General features: G+C 49.0%; 1 protein-coding gene across 5 annotated transcripts in view; it reads right to left on the bottom strand.

The window, feature by feature from the left end:
* LOC140396958 (actin filament-associated protein 1-like 2) overlaps window positions 1-18,607 on the bottom strand; it is an 83,028-nt gene that overhangs the window by 28,729 nt on the left and 35,692 nt on the right. For 3 of the 5 annotated variants that reach the window (XM_072485938.1, XM_072485939.1, XM_072485942.1), the window contains exons 3-5: window positions 11,971-12,054; window positions 10,475-10,566; window positions 4,736-4,895 (exon numbers count right to left, since the gene is read on the bottom strand). In XM_072485938.1, the coding sequence (XP_072342039.1) occupies window positions 4,736-4,895; window positions 10,475-10,566; window positions 11,971-12,054 (336 nt within the window). The remainder of the gene's footprint in view (window positions 1-4,735; window positions 4,896-10,474; window positions 10,567-11,970; window positions 12,055-18,607) is intronic. The other 2 variants (XM_072485940.1, XM_072485941.1) reach the window with 1 other exon arrangement.

The following is an 18,607-nucleotide window of genomic DNA, read 5'->3' as shown; positions in this document are numbered from 1 at the left end:
TGTAAATACTGACACACTCCTGGGGTATCCCCTGTAAATGCTGACAGACTCCCTGGGACCCCCTGTAAATACTGACATACTCCCCGGGGGACCCCCTGTAAATACTGACACACTCCCGGGGACCCCCTGTAAATACTGACACACTCCTGGGGGACCCCCTGTAAATACTGACACACTCCCGGGGGACCCCCTGTAAAACTGACACACTCCCCTGGACCCCCTGTAAATACTGACGCACTCCCCGGTGGACCCCCTGTAAATACTGACACATTCCCGGGGACCCCATGTAAATACTGACACACTCCCGGGGTCCCCCTGTAAATACTGACACACTCCCGGGTACCCCCTGTAAATACTGACACACTCCCAGGGAACCTCTGTAAATACTGACACACTCCCGGGTACCCCCTGTAAATACTGACACACTCCCCGGGACCCTCTGTAAATACTGACACACGCCCGGTGACCCCCTGTAAATGCTGACACATTCCCCGGGACCACCTGTAAATACTGACACAATCCCGGGGACCCCCTGTAAATACTGACACACACCCGGGGGACCCCCTGTAAATACTGACACACTCCCGGGGACCCCCTGTAAATACTGACACACTCCCGGGGACCCCATGTAAATACTGACGCACTCCCCGGGGACCCCCTGTAAATACTGACACACTCCCAGGGAACCTCTGTAAATACTGACACACTCCCGGGGACCCCCTGTAAATACTGACACACTCCCAGGGATCCCCTGTTAATACTGACACACCCCCGGGGTTCCCCTGTCAATACTAATATTCCCAGGTACACTCTGTAAATACTGACATATTCCTGGGGACCCCCTGTAAATACTGACACACTCCCCGGGTCCCCCTGTAAATACTGACACACTCCCGGGGACCCCCTGTAAATACTGACACACTCCCGGGGATCCTTTGTCAATACTAACATTCCCGCGGACCCCCTGTAAATACTGACACACTCTCCGGGGACCCCCTGTAAATACTGACACACACCCCGGGACCCCCTGTAAATACTGACACAAACCTGGGGGACCCCACTGTAAATACTGACACACACCCCGGGACCCCCTGTAAATACTGACACACTCCCGGGGACCCCCTGTAAATACTGACACGCTCTCCGGGACCCTCTGTAAATACTGACACACTCCCGGGGATCCCCTGTAAATACTGACCACACCCCGGAACCCCCTGTAAATACTGACACACTCCCGGGGACCCCCTGTAAATACTGACACGCTCTCCGGGACCCCCTGTAAATACTGACACACTCACGGGGACCTCCTGTAAATACAGACACACTCCCGGGGACCCCCTGTAAATACTGACACACTCCCGGGGACCCCCTGTAAATACTGACACACTCTCGGAGACCCCCTGTAAATACTGACACACTCCCGGGGACCCCCTGTTAATATTGACACACTCCCCGGGACCCCCTGTAAAGACTGACACACTCCCGGGGACCCCCTGTCAATACCGACACACTCCCCGGGACACCCTGTAAATACTGACACACTCCCCCGGATCCCCTGTAAATACTGACACACTTCCCGGGACCCCCTGTAAATACTGACACACTCCCGGGGACCCCCTGTAAATACTGACACACTTCACGGGACCTCCCTGTAAATACTGACACACTCCCGGAGACCCCCTGTAAATACTGACACACTCCCGGGGACCCCCTGTTAATACTGACACATTCCCCGGGACCCACTGTAAATACTGACACACTCCCAGGGACCCCCTGTAAATACTGACACACTCCCCGGGAACCCCTGTCAATACTGACAAACTCCTGGGGACCCCCGGTAAATCCTGACTCACTCCCGGGAATGACCTTGTCAATACTGACACACTCCCGGGGACCCTCTGTAAATACTGACACACTCCCGGGGAACCCCCTGTAAATACTGACACACTCCCGGGGACCCCCTGTAAATACTGACACACTCCCGGGGACCCCCGGTAAATACTCACACACTCCCGGGGACCCCCTGTAAATACTGACACATTCCCCGGGACCCACTGTAAATACTGACACACTCCTGGGGACCCCCCTGTAAATACTGACACACTCCCAGGGACCCCTGTAAATACTGACACACTCCCGGGGACCCCCTGTAAATATTGACTCACTCCCGGGGACCCCTGTAAATACTGACACACTCCCGGGGAACCACTGTAAATACTGACACACTCCCGGGGACCCCCTATAAATACTGACACACTCCTCGGGGACCCCCTGTAAATACTGACACACTCCCGGGGGACCCCCTGTAAATACTGACACACTCCCCGGGGACCCCTTGTAAATACTGACACAGTCCCCGGAGACCCCCTGTAAATACTGACACACTCTCGGGGACCCTCTGTAAATACTGACACACACCCTGGGACGCCCTGTAAATACTGACACACTCCCGGGGTCCCCCTGTAAATACTGACACACTCCCGGGGTACCCCCTGTAAATACTGACACACTCCCGGGGTACCCCCTGTAAATAAATACTGACACACTCCCCGGGTCCCCCTATAAATACTGACACACTCCCCGGGACCCTCTGTAAATACTGACACACGCCTGGTGACCCCCTGTAAATGCTGACACATTCCCCGGGACCCCCTGTAAATACTGACACAATCCCGGGGACCCCCTGTAAATACTGACACACATCCGGGGGACCCCCTGTAAATACTGACACACTCCCGGGGACCCCCTGTAAATACTGACACACACCCCGGAGACCCCCTGTAAATACTGACACATTCCCCGGGACCACTGTAAATACTGACACACTCCCGGGGGACCCCCTGTAAATACTGACACACTCCCCGGGACCCCTGTAAATACTGACACACTCCCCGGGACCCCTGTAAATACTGACGCACTCCCGGGGACCCCCTGTAAATACTGACACACTCCCCGGAGACCCCCTGTAAATACTGACACACTCCCCGGGACCCCTGTAAATACTGACACACTCCCCGGGACCCCCTGTAAATACTGACACACTCCTGGGGTATCCCCTGTAAATACTGACACACTCCCCGGGGACCCACTGTAAATACTGACACACTCCCCGGGGACCCCCCTGTAAATACTGACACACTCCCGGGGACCCCCTGTAAATATTGACACACTCCTTGGGACCCTTTGTAAATACTGACACACTCCCCGGGGACCCGCTGTAAATACTGAAACACTCCCCGGGGACCCCCTGTAAATACTGACACACTCCCGGGGACCCCCTGTAAATACTGACACACTCCTGGGGTATCCCCTGTAAATGCTGACAGACTCCCTGGGACCCCCTGTAAATACTGACATACTCCCCGGGGGACCCCCTGTAAATACTGACACACTCCCGGGGACCCCCTGTAAATACTGACACACTCCTGGGGGACCCCCTGTAAATACTGACACACTCCCGGGGGACCCCCTGTAAAACTGACACACTCCCCTGGACCCCCTGTAAATACTGACGCACTCCCCGGGGGACCCCCTGTAAATACTGACACATTCCCGGGGACCCCATGTAAATACTGACACACTCCCGGGGACCCCCTGTAAATACTGACACACTTCACGGGACCTCCCTGTAAATACTGACACACTCCCGGAGACCCCCTGTAAATACTGACACACTCCCGGGGACCCCCTGTTAATACTGACACACTCCCCAGGACCCCCTGTAAAGACTGACACATTCCCGGGGACCCCCTGTAAATACTGACACGCACCCCGGGACTCCCTGTAAAGACTGACACACTCCCGGGGACCCCCTGTCAATACTGACACACTCCTCGGGACCCCCTGTAAATGCTGACACACTCCCCCGGATCCCCTGTAAATACTGACACACTTCCCGGGACCCCCTGTAAATACTGACACACTCCCCCGATCCCCTGTAAATACTGACACACTCCCGGGGACCCCCTGTAAATACTGACACGCTCTCCGGGACCCCCTGTAAATACTGACACACTCACGGGGACCTCCTGTAAATACAGACACACTCCCGGGGACCCCCTGTAAATACTGACACACTCCCGGGGACCCCCTGTAAATACTGACACACTCCCGGAGACCCCCTGTAAATACTGACACACTCCCGGGGACCCCCTGTTAATATTGACACACTCCCCGGGACCCCCTGTAAAGACTGACACACTCCCGGGGACCCCCTGTCAATACCGACACACTCCCCGGGACACCCTGTAAATACTGACACACTCCCCCGGATCCCCTGTAAATACTGACACACTTCCCGGGACCCCCTGTAAATACTGACACACTCCCGGGGACCCCCTGTAAATACTGACACACTCCCGGAGACCCCCTGTAAATACTGACACACTCCCGGGGACCCCCTGTTAATACTGACACACTCCCCGGGACCCCCTGTAAAGACTGACACATTCCCGGGGACCCCCTGTAAATACTGACACGCACCCCGGGACTCCCTGTAAAGACTGACACACTCCCGGGGACCCCAAGTCAATACTGACACACTCCCCGGGACCCCCTGTAAATACTGACACACTCCCCCGGATCCCCTGTAAATACTGACACACTCCCGGGGACCCCCTGTAAATACTGACACAGTCATAGGGATCCCCTCTAAGTACGTACATGCACCTGGGGACCCCCCCTCTATATCCAGCCTTCCTGGGACATTTTTGACCGTTAACCCTGAATCACCGACCTGACCCGCGACCATATCTCAGGACGCGGCGACCATCTGTTTCCACACACCCACCTGCAGAGCACTGGGCCAGGGGACTGAGGAGCTCTGCTTCCTCATAGGAGTCATCAGGGTGAACCTCGTTTGGTTGGTGAGGGGTGGGAGACGAGACAGCTCGTGCCTGTGGGGACAAAGGTAGAGTTAGAGGAGGAGCATCGGTCTGTGGGAGAGATTCGGATTGGGTTTATTGTCATGTGTCCTGAGGTACAGTGAAAAGTATTGATCAGTGTACAGTCCAGGCAAATCATTCCATACATTAGAAAACATAGACACAGACATCGGGTGAAGCATTATGTTTCCCCACCTAGTACCGTGTTTCATAGATTATCATAGAATTGACAGTGCAGAAGGAAGCCATTCGGCCCATCGAGTCAGCACTGGCTCTTGGAAAGTGCACCCTACCCAAGGTCAACACCTCCACCCTAACCCCATAACCCAGTAATCCCACCCAACACAAAGGGCAATTTTGGACACTAAGGGCAATTAGCATGGCCAATCCACCTAACCTGCACATCTTTGGACAGTGGGAGGAAACCGGAGCACCCGGAGGAAACCCACGCACACACGGGGAGGATGTGCAGACTCCGTACAGACAGTGGCCCAAGCCGGAATCGAACCTGGGACCCTGGAGCTATGAAGCAATTGTGCTAGCCACAATGCTGCCGTGCTGCCCTATGCTACCGTGCTGCTATATTACCATTCGTGGTAATTAGTTGTGTTCTTTGTCCTTTCTTCCAGAATGACCCAATGTGTTGTTGACAAAGAATCCACCAATCAAAAGATTGAAACAAAACTAATTTATTACAGCACTATGAATTAAATGACGTTCGCACACTACTGAGCTACAGATAATAATGAAAGTAATATTGAATCTGTTTTACAGAACTCAATAATCTAAGTAGTCACTAACTACACTATGATCTAACCTCGCGTTAACTCAATTGACTCTAATCTTCTTATACTATCACCATGCTTTCTCCTTATGCCACTCTTCTCAGCTTCTCCCAGAATTCCACAAGAGGCTGCATTAAATACAGAGAAGTAGTAACGCCCTCCAGTGTTTGATTTACACATAGATGCAATTATTAACCCTTCACTAACCTGACGATCTACATATCATTGCACCTCGCTGCAATGAAAAGTATTGTCATGTGAGAGTACCTTTAAGGGTGTTTATCAAATAGCTGTAGTGGATGTACCTTTAAGAAATGGATGTTTATCAAATAGCTGCAGTGATGCCAGAGTGTGGGTGGAGCCGGGGCTGGCTGTCTTTCACTTTTGTTTTTGAGCAGGCAGCTACAGTGTGTTTTAGTTTTGTTTTCAGAGCTGGATAGCAGCAGGCAAAGCAAGCGGCTGTGTAATGATCTCTCTCTACAAGCTACGGACTGCCATCAGCTCATTTGAGGATTTCAAAGTAATACCTGTTTCTGTAGAGAATTTAAACCCGCTGTCTTTCTGTAAAAAGGGCCTTTTGGTCTTATGGATGTTGTTTGGAAAATTATGAAGGGTTACTTGTAGAATATTGTATCTGTGGGGATTATTGGTGTTGATAGTTGTTAAGAGGTTTACCGTGGGTTTATAAAGTGTAAACTGGATTCATAAATAAACATGGTTTTGTTTTAAAAGTAGTTTAGCTCTCTGTTGCATCACACCTGTAAAGTGAGCCCGTGTGCTCCCCAGAACCATAATCTATTAAAAGTTGTGGGTCAGGTGAACTCCATGATACACTTTGGAGTTTTCTAAACCCTGGCCCATAACAGTATCGTTCTGCATACAGTCCACGCAGATCTTTCCACACATGAAAAGGCAGAGGACATTCGGTGGATACACAATGTAGATACAGAGACACATACATTGGGTGAAGCACACAGGAGTGTAGTGCTACTTGATGGAGAAGATGTGTGGAGAGATCAGTTCAGTCCATAAGAGGGTCATCCAGGAGTCTGGTAACAGCGGGGAAGAAGCTGTTTTTGAGTCTGTTCGTGCGTGTTCTCAGACTTCTCTCGGAGCGAAGCTCAGTGGACTGAGACAGCATTCACTGGGGTAAAGTTTGCAGTATGAGTACCATTCTCAGAGGCACCGGGGCACCGTCCATTTAAACTCTAGGCCTCTGCCATCGATGTTGTGGACACCAGTGCTGGTCAGGGTTTGCTGTCTCTCAACCATCCTGCAGCCTTGCGCTGCCAACATGGGGAGTGGCGCAGAGCACTCTGTGAGGATGAAAACATTCACCCTCCAGCCGCTCAAGCTGTTTGCCAGGCATCCCCGGACTGCTGCCAGTCCCAGATCGCTGGCATTGCCCACAACCCAGCCCTTCCGACCTCACTCAAACACTCCGCTTCCCTTATCGTCACGATCTGCCCCTGCCCCAAATCAACCACATTGAGGAATGCTGTTGAGTGACTCTCATCCCACGCTCCTGTGTGATTAGCTTTTGCCGGTATTAAAGGGCCTTCAGTACTTCCTCTGTTTCCGTGGGTGTTCCGAGGCTTGTGAAGATTTGTCCAGACATTAATTATTTCCTGCCACTGATGGTATCAGGACAGTATCATGGGGTGAGCTGCAGAATTGAGTCCTTGCCTGTAAACAGGACATTTTCTTTCCCTCCTGAGAGATCCCAATTCTTTTCAAGATTAAATTTGTCTAAATCCAGAGGAGCACACAGAAGAGACTGTGTCCTGACGCCGTTTTGCTCCGAAAAAACTAGTGCCCGCAAAACGGGCACCGACCCACCGTCTGGTGGGGGCCAGCAGTGTAAAGCCCCCAGCTCGAGCTGCGGAAATGACGGGGACATACCGGGTCCGTGCACGCGCACGGCTGCAGTATTTAGTGGCCGCGTCGTGCAACAGGGCGCCACCCCACTAAAGCACCTCCCCCCGTTCACAGATCGGCTCCCCCACGTCCAGCAGTCGCCACGCCGAGCTTGGGACACCCATGCTCGCACCTGACTCCAGACGTTGCAGGCAATGTCCAAAGCTCTTGAAGGTGATCCGGATCATCCGGGGGGCACCTGTCAGAATGCTGTTGGCACGGCGGTGCAGTGGTTAGCACTGCTGCTTCACGGTGCCGAGGACCCAGGTTCAATCCTGGCCCTGGGTCCGTGTGGAGTTTGCACATTCTCCCTGTGTCTGCGTGGGTCTCGCCCCCACAACCCAAAGATGTAGCAGGGTAGGCGGATTGGCCGCGCTAAGTTGCCCCTTAATTGGAAAAAAAAACATGAGGGTCAGGAACGTGGAGTTGACGTCACATCAGATCGGCCATGACCTTATCGAAGCGTCAAATGCCCGACTCAGGATCCTATTGCTTCTGTTCTTCTATCACTTTCCACACACGTTCGTCCCTTGAAGTCGAGACCAGCACGTTGAACAGTCTTTTGTCATCATTCTTCCCTTGATACTCTGAAACTGGCCACTCGCACTGGGCTACCAGCTATTATTACCGCGCAAACTAACAGCCAGGGCTGCCACATGAGTAGGGAGCAATCTTCAAGCGGCTGAGGTACTTGCCCAGGAGAAACAGGGCAAGGAGCTGGGTGGAACAGGGAAAACGCAGGGAGTCTCATCCCATCAGACATCCCAAGGGATTCCTTATCGATGGCTCTTTGGTGTGTCATACAACTCGCAGGTGGCGATGTGGTGATGTCTCTGCTGCCCCTGTCTCTCGAGGTGGTTGAGGTCTCAGGTTTGGAAGGGGCTGCCGAAGGAGCCTTGGTGAGTTGCAGTAGGTACAGGCTGCTCTCAGTGTGCACCAGTGGTGGAGGGAGTGAATGTTTATGGATGGGGTGCCGATCAAGCGGGGCTGCTTTGTCCTGGGTGGTGTCGAGCTTCTTGAGTGTTGTTGGGAGCTGCACTCATCCAGGCAAGTGGAGAGTATTCCATCACACTCCTGACTTGTGCCTTATAGATGGTGGACAGGCTTTGAGGAGTCAGGAGGTGAGTTACTCTCCGCAGGATTCCCAGCCTCTGACCTGCTCTAGTAGCCACAGTATTTATATGGCTGGATCCAGTTCAGTTTCTGGTCAATGGTGAGCGGGGAATGTTGATGGTGGGGGCTTCCATGATGGTAATGCCATTGAATGTCAAGGGGAGTTGATTTGCTACCAATTTCTAGACCCTGCATTGCATGAGCACAAAGCAACATTCGACAAACCAACAGTGAGCGAGGAGTGGGTGAAAGTGGAATAGCAATGGCTGCTGCCAGCTAATTGGGCCGATGGGGCCCTAATCTTCAGAGGCTTTTTTCTGATGTGGTCTCATTAGTGCCACTCATTAGAGTATCCGTGGGAGTGCGGATGGTCACGGACTCCATCCTGGAAGCCGTCCAGTCCACAGCAGCTGCCTGCTATCAGCCCGGACCTCAAAAGAATCGGAACTCAGCCATGAGTAAGTGCTCCTCACACACACACACACACACAGAGCACAGTTTGGGGGAGGAAAGCAGAGGACGATGGGGAGGCAACGAGGGGGATAAAGAGAGGAGGAGGAGAGAGATGAGGGGACGAGAGACAGGGAGGGGAGGAAAGGGGGAGGCCGACTTTTGCTACCTCAGATGGGTCTGACTTTCGAGGGAACGTGGGTTTGGCCACAGGAGTTAGGGCTGCATTTTCTTCATTTTAACATTCTGCGGGGGGACCAGGTTTTTGGAGCGGCTGTGATTGTTGCTCTCACCCTGTCAGCATAGTTCTTTTTGCGGTTGTGAGGTCGTTCAAGTTTGTAACAAAATAAACAGGGTGATTTTTAGCAGAGAGGGTCACGCCTTTGAAACATTTTTTTCCCCGAAAAGTGAAAGAGCTGCGAACAAACCATTGGGATTCATTTTAACAGGATTTCTACCCCCCTCCCCCCAACCCTGTTCATTATGGCTGATTTTTGGAAGGATTTTAGCATTCCGTGGTGGCTCTGTCTGGGGGAGAATGCCATCGGAGTGCTGCATCAGTTAAAAAGGGGGTCGTCAAAGCGACTCAAGGCGTCTGTCAGTTTACCGATCTATCAAGTGCTTCCTCGATATGCATTCATGTGTCTATCCAGATAAGTCTGAAAGGTCCCTAACGTATCTGCCTCAACCGCCTCACTTGGCAGCGCATTCCAGGCCACCACCACCCGCTGTGTAAAAAAACCTCCCCCGCACATCTCCACTGAACCTATCCCCCCCTCACCTTGAACTTGTGCCCCCTTGTAATTTTTCCCCTGGGAAAAAGCCTCCAACTGTTCACTCTATCTATATCCCTCATAAATTTATAAACTTCTATCCGATCGCCCCCTCAGCCTCCGTCTCTCTCGGGAAAACAATCCCAGTTTATTCAATCTCTCCTCATAGCGAATACCCTCCATACCAGGCAGCATCCTGGTAAACCTTTTCTGTACCCTCTCCAAAGCCTCCACATCCTTCTGGTAGTGCGGTGACCAGAATTGGACACCGTATTCCAAATGTGGTCTAACCAACTGTATAACGGTAACATAATTTGCGAGCTTTTATACTCGATACCCTGCCCTATGAAGGCAAGCGTGCCATATGCTTTCTTTAACAACTGTGCTGCCACTTTTAAGGATCTGTGGACCCGCACGCCCAGATCTCTCTGTGTCTCTATGCTCCTGATGGTTCTGCCATTTATTTTAAAGCTCCCACCTGAATTGGATCTACCAAAATGCATCACCTCGCATTTGTCCGGGTTAAACTCCATCAAATAAATGTCGCCCTTACCACTTGCATTTGAAAATCATCTGATAGTGGGGGACAGGGTGAAATCTCTTCCGTGTCTTCAATGATCTCCAGGACGTTCCGACACTCATTTGCTGTTGGGGGACAGTAGAATTACTATTTCAGTGTTGGATGAGTCAGGAAGATTCACATGGTCTTCACCGATGTACTGACAACGCAACCCGACCAGGCGCTAATCGCTCCAGCTCAGCAATGTTGGGAATGTAGCAGGGCCGATCTCACTGTGGAGACATCGTGACTGAATGGGTCAAAGGACCCAAGGGGCTGTCTTGCCCACTCCTGCTCCCAGCGGGCCAGCTATACTTGCGTATTTCCCCCCACCTTCCAACAAACGACTCTCTGAGCAAAACCAGCATCTCTGTCGGCCCTTCTGCAACCTGAAGACAACCAACGAAGTGAACGCGACAACCGGTATACACACAGCAAGATCCCACAGCAGGCGATGTGATCGTGACCGGGTCACCTGCTTTTAGATGCTGATGGGTAGGGTAAATAGGACACTGGGGGTAGCTCCCCAGCTCTTATTCAATGTGGCCTCAACTGGGACCTTGGATTCATCTTGCATTACATTCACCCCCCAACATCTGGCCTGGGCTTGCAAAATCCTACCAACTGTCCTGTCTTGAGACCTGGGGTTCCCCCTCTCTCTGGATCTGTAAAGACTTAATTACCTGCAAATGCTCGCATTCAAAGCATCGTCTTGCATCTTTGACTTGGGCTATATGTATGTTTCTGGAACCCACCTCTTCATTCCCCTGAGGAAGGAGCAGTGCTCCGAAAGCTAGTGATTCGAAACAAACCTGTTGGACTTTAACCTGGTGTTGTAAGACTTATTACTGTGCTCACCCCAGTCCAACGCCGGCATCTCCACATCAAAGTGGCGCCATGGGATCTTCTGATAATAGTAATAATCATTGACACTGCAATGAAGTTACTGTGAAAATCCCCTCGTCGCCACATTCCGGCGCCTGTTCGGGTACACCGAGGGAGAATTCAGAATGTCCAATTTGCCTAACAAGCACGTCTTTCGGGACTTGTGGGAGGAAACCGGAGCATCGGAGGAAACCCACGCAGACACGGGGGAGAACGTGCAGACTCCGCACAGACAGTGACCCAAGCCGGGAATTGAACCTGGGACCCTGGTGCTGTGAAGCAACAGTGCTAACCACTGTGCTACATCCACCTCAGATGGCAGACAGGGCCTCGATCCGATGCCTCAACTGAAAGACAGCGCCTCTGACAGTTCAGTACTCCCTCAGCGTTGTCTGTGAATGCCAAGGCCCAGGGGACGGACTTGAACCCACCACCTCCTGTCTCAAGAGGCAAGAGGGCTACCCGCTAAGGCACAGGCGACACAAAGATACTGGATACTGGTTGATCAGTTCTGATGCGCCCACCTGGCTTTCAACAGGTTAATCTTGCGGGGACACTACCAGATGGCCATGAGAAAATCTGTAATGAAAGGGAATCCCACCTACCATTCGCGGCAATCTCCATCTCCGAGCGATTCTCTGTCAGGGTAACACAACTCATGAACATGTAATCTGCATCCTCAGCTGGCACTGAAGCACAGGGAGAATCTCATTAAACAGCTGCAATCATTGCTTTGCTCCACACACAAACATTTGTTTTGAAAGCTTTCCCCTTCAAAGTTCCCGCCTTTTTCCCAGTTGAGGAATGATGAAGGCAGAATGCCAAGCAAGCTCGGCGGGGCCAAGGTAAAATCCTGTGACCGCCTCTCTCTCTCCTTCCCACCACCATTGTGCCGCCTTTCTCCACAGAGACATGGTGGGACATAGAATCACCACAGCACAGAAGGAGGCCATTTGGCCCATCGGGTCTGCACCGACCCTCTGAAAGAGCCCCATACCTAGGCCCAAATCCCCAACCTATCCACGTAACCCAACAACTCCATCTCACCTTTTGGACGCAAGATGCAATTGATCATGGCCAATCCACCTAATCTGCACATTTTTGGACACTAAGATGCAATTGATCATGGCCAGTCCACCTAATCTGCACATCTTTGGACACAAAGATGCAATTGATCATGGCCAATCCACCTAGTCTGCACATCTTTGGACACTAAGATGCAATTGATCATGGCCAGTCCACCTAATCTGCATATCTTTGGACACTACGATGCAATTGATCAAGGCCAATTCACCTAACATGCATGTCTTTGGACACTAAGATGCAATTGATCATGGCCAATTCACCCAACCTGCACATCTTTGGACACGAAGATGCAATTGATCATGGCCAATTCACCTAACCTGCATGTCATTGGAAACTAAAGATGCAATTGATCATGGCTAATTCACCTAATCTACATGTCTTTGGACACTAAGATGCAATTGATCATGGCCAATTCACCTAACCTGCATGTCTTTGGACACTAAGATGCAATTGATCATGGCCAATTCACCTAACCTGCATGTCTTTAGACACGAAGATGCAATTGACCATGGCCAATTCACCTAATCTACATGTCTTTGGACACTAAGATGCAATTGATCATGGCTAATTCACCCAACCTGCACATCTTTGGACACTAAGATGCAATTGATCAAGGCCAATTCACCTAACCTGCATGTCTTTGGACACGAAGATGCAATTTATCATGGCCAATTCACCTAACCTGCATGTCTTTGGACACTAAGATGCAATTGATCATGACCAATTCACCTAACATGCATGGCTTTGGACACGAAAGATGCAATTGATCATGGCCAATTCACCCAATATACATGTCTTTGGACACTAAGATGCAATTGATCATGGCCAATTCACCCAACCTACACATCTTTGGACATTAAGATGCAATTGATCATGGCCAATTCACCCAACCTGCACATCTTTGGACACGAAGATGCAATTGATCATGGCCAATTCACCTAACCTGCATGTCTTTGGACACGAAGATGCAATTGACCATGGCCAATTCACCTAATCTACATGTCTTTGGACACTAAGATGCAATTGATCATGGCTAATTCACCCAACCTGCACATCTTTGGACACTAAGATGCAATTGGTCAAGGCCAATTCACCTAACCTGCATGTCTTTGGACACGAAGATGCAATTTATCATGACCAATTCACCTAACATGCATGTCTTTGGACACGAAAGATGCAATTGATCATGGCCAATTCACTTAATCTACATGTCTTTGGACACTAAGATGCAATTGATCATGGCGAATTCACCTAATCTACATGTCTTTGGGCACTAAGATGCAATTGATCATGGCCATTCACCCAACCTACACATCTTTGGACATTAAGATGCAATTGATCATGGCCAATTCACCTAACCTGCATGTCTTTGACACGAAGATGCAATTGATCATGGCCAATTCACCTAACCGGCATGTCTTTGGACACTGAGATGCAATTGATCATGGCCAATTCGCCTAATCTACATGTCTTTGGACACTAAGATGCAATTGATCATGGCCAATTCACCTAACCTGCATGTCTTTGGACACGAAGATGCAATTGACCATGGCCAATTCACCTAATCTACATGTCTTTGGACACTAAGATGCAATTGATCATGGCCAGTCCACCTAATCTGCACATCTTTGGACACTAAGAAGCAATTGATCAAGGCCTATACACCTAACATGCATGTCTTTGGACATTAAGAAGCAATTGATCATGGCCAATTCACCCAACCTGCACATCTTTGGACTCGAAGATGCAATTGATCATGGCCAATCCACCTAACCTGCATGTCATTGGACACTAAGATGCAATTGATCATGGCTAATTCACCTAATCTACATGTCTTTGGATCTAAAATGCGATTGATCATGGCCAATTCACCTAACCTGCATGTCTTTGGACACTAAGATGCAATTGATTATGGCCAATCCACCTAATCTGCACATCTTTGGACACTACGATGCAATTGATCAAGGCCAATTCACCTAACCTGCATGTCTTTGGACACTAAGATGCAATTGACCATGGCCAATTCACTCAACCTGCACAACTTTGGACACTAAGATGCAATTGATCAAGGCCAATTCACCTAACCTGCATGTCTTTGGACACGAAGATGCAATTTATCATGGCCAATTCACCTAACATGCATGTCTTTGGAGACTAAGATGCAATTGATCATGGCCAATTCACCTAACCTGCATGTCTTTGGACACGAAGATGCAATTGATCATGGCCAATTCACCTAACATGCATGTCTTTGGACACTAAGATGCAATTGATCATGGCCAATTCACCTAACCTGCATGTCATTGGAAACTAAAGATGCAATTGATCATGGCTAATTCACCTAATCTACATGTCTTTGGACACTAAGATGCAATTGATCATGGCCAATTCACCTAACCTGCATGTTTTTGGACACTAAGATGCAATTGATCATGGCCAATCCACCTAATCTGCACATCTTTGGACACTACGATGCAATTGATCAAGGCCAATTCACCTAACATGCATGTCTTTGGACACGAAGATGCAATTGATCATGGCCAATTCACCCAACCTGCACATCTTTGGACACTAAGATGCAATTGATCAAGGCCAATTCACCTAACCTGCATGTCTTTGGACACGAAGATGCAATTGATCATGGCCAATTCACCAAACACGCATGTCTTTGGACACGAAAGATGCAATTGATCATGGCCAATTCAGCTAACCTGCATGTCTTTGGACACTAATATGCAATTTATCATGGCCAATTCACCTAACCTGCATGTCTTTGGACACTAAGATGCAATTGATCATGGCCAATTCACCTAACATGCATGTCTTTGGACACTAAGATGCAATTGATCATGGACAATTCACCTAACATGCATGTCTTTGGACACTAAGATGCAATTGATCATGGCCAATTCACCCAACCTACACATCTTTGGACACTAAGATGCTATTGACCAAGGCCAATTCACCTAATCTACATGTCTTTGGACACGAAGATGCAATTGATCTTGGCCAATTCAACCAACCTACACATCTCTGGACACTAAGATGCAATTGATCATGGCCAAATCACCTATTCTGCACATCTTTGGACACTAAGATGCAATTGATCATGGCCAATTCACCTATTCTGCACATCTTTGGACACTAAGATGCAATTGATCATGGCCAATTCACCTATTCTGCACATCTTTGGACACTAAGATGCAATTGATCGTGGCCAATTCACCTATTCTGCACATCTTTGGACACTAAGATGCAATTGATCAAGGCCAATTCACCTAACATGCCTGTCTTTGGACACAAAGATGCAATTGATCATGGCCAATCCACCTAATCTGCACACCTTTGGACACTACGATTCAATTGATCAAGGCCAATTCACCTAACATGCATGTCTTTGGACACGAAGATGCAATTGATCAAGGCCAATTCACCTAACCTGCACATCTTTGGACACTAAGATGCAATTGATCATGGCCAATTCACCTAACATGCATGTCTTTGGACACTAAGATGCAATTTATCATGGCCAATTCACCCAACCTGCACATTTTTGGACACTAAGATGCAATTGATCATGGCCAATTCACCTATTCTGCACATCTTAGGACACTAAGATGCAATTGTTCATGGCCAGTTCACCCAACCTGCACATCTTTGGACACTAAGATGCAATTGATCAAGGCCAATTTACCTAACATGCCTGTCTTTGGACACTAAGATGCAATTGATCATGGCCAGTTCACACAACCTGCACATCTTTGGACACTAAGATGCAATTGATCATGGCCAATTCACCTAACATGCATGTCTTTGGACACTAAGATGCAATTGATCATGGCCAGTTCACCCAACCTGCACATCTTTGGACACTAAGATGCAATTGATCATGGCCAATTCACCTATTCTGCACATCTTTGGACACTAAGATGCAATTGATCATGGCCAATTCACCTATTCTGCACATCTTTGGACACTAAGATGCAATTGATCAAGGCCAATTCACCTAACATGCCTGTCTTTGGACACTAAGATGCAATTGATCATGGCCAGCTCACCCAACCTGCACATCTTTGGACACTAAGATGCAATTGATCAAAGCCAATTCACCTAACATGCCTGTCTTTGGACACTAAGATGCAATTGTTCATGGCCAGTTCACCCAACCTGCACATCTTTGGACACTAAGATGCAATTGATCATGGCCAATTCACCTAACATGCATGTCTTTGGACACTAAGATGCACTTGATCATGGCCAATTCACCTAACCTGCACATCTTTGGACACTAAGATGCAATTGATCATGGCCAATTCACCTAACATGCATGTCTTTGGACACTAAGATGGAATTTATCATGGCCAATTCACCCAACCTGCACATCTTTGGACACTAAGATGCAATTGATCATGGCTAATTCACCTATTCTGCACACCTTAGGACACTAAGATGCAATTGATCATGGCCAGTTCACCCAACCTGCACATCTTTGGACACTAAGATGCAATTGATCATGGCCAATTCACCTAACATGCCTGTCTTTGGACACTAAGATGCAATTGATCATGGCCAATTCACCTAACATGCATGTCTTTGGACACAAAGATGCAATTGATCATGGCCAATTCACCTAACCTGCACATCTTTGGACACTAAGATGCAATTGATCATGGCCAATTCACCTAACATGCATGTCTTTGGACACTAAGATGCAATTTATCATAGCCAATTCACCCAACCTGCACATCTTTGGACACTAAGATGCAATTGATCATGGCCAATTCACCTATTCTGCACATCTTAGGACACTAAGATGCAATTGATCATGGCCAGTTCACCCAACCTGCACATCTTTGGACACTAAGATGCAATTGATCATGGCCAATTCACCTATTCTGCACATCTTTGGACACTAAGATGCAATTGATCAAGGCCAATTCACCTAACATGCCTGTCTTTGGACACTAAGATGCAATTGATCATGGCCAGTTCACCCAGCCTGCACATCTTTGGACACTAAGATGCAATTGATCAAAGCCAATTCACCTAACATGCCTGTCTTTGGACACTAAGATGCAATTGTTCATGGCCAGTTCACCCAACCTGCACATCTTTGGACACTAAGATGCAATTGATCATGGCCAATTCACCTAACATGCATGTCTTTGGACACTAAGATGCAATTGATCATGGCCAATTCACCTAACCTGCACATCTTTGGACACTAAGATGCAATTGATCATGGCCAATTCACCTAACATGCATGTCTTTGGACACTAAGATGCAATTTATCATGGCCAATCCACCCAACCTGCACATCTTTGGACACTAAGCTGCAATTGATCATGGCCAATTCACCTATTCTGCACACCTTAGGACACTAAGATGCAATTGATCATGGCCAGTTCACCCAACCTGCGCACCTTTGGACACTAAGATGCAATTGATCATGGCCAATTCACCTAACATGCCTGTCTTTGGACACTAAGATGCAATTGATCATGGCCAATTCACCTAACATGCATGTCTTTGGACACTAAGATGCAATTGATAGAACATAGAACATAGAACAATACAGCGCAGTACAGGCCCTTCGGCCCACGATGTTGCACCGAAACAAAAGCCATCTAACCTACACTATGCCATTATCATCCATATGTTTATCCAATAAACTTTTAAATGCCCTCAATGTTGGCGAGTTCACTACTGTAGCAGGTAGGGCATTCCACGGCCTCACTACTCTTTGCGTAAAGAACCTACCTCTGACCTCTGTCCTATATCTATTACCCCTCAGTTTAAAGTTATGTCCCCTCGTGCCAGCCATATCCATCCGCGGGAGAAGGCTCTCACTGTCCACCCTATCCAACCCCCTGATCATTTTGTATGATCATGGCCAATTCACCTAACCTGCACATCTTTGGACACTAAGATGCAATTGATCATGGCCAATTCACCTAACATGCATGTCTTTGGACACTAAGATGCAATTTATCATAGCCAATTCACCCAACCTGCACATCTTTGGACACTAAGATGCAATTGATCATGGCCAATTCACCTATTCTGCACATCTTAGGACACTAAGGTGCAATTGATCATGGCCAGTTCACCCAACCTGCACATCTTTGGACACTAAGATGCAATTGATCAAGGCCA

The sequence above is a fragment of the Scyliorhinus torazame genome, chromosome 20 (assembly GCF_047496885.1).
Source record: "Scyliorhinus torazame isolate Kashiwa2021f chromosome 20, sScyTor2.1, whole genome shotgun sequence".
NCBI lineage: Eukaryota > Metazoa > Chordata > Chondrichthyes > Carcharhiniformes > Scyliorhinidae > Scyliorhinus > Scyliorhinus torazame.
This window is presented reverse-complemented; position numbering and strand designations above follow the sequence as displayed.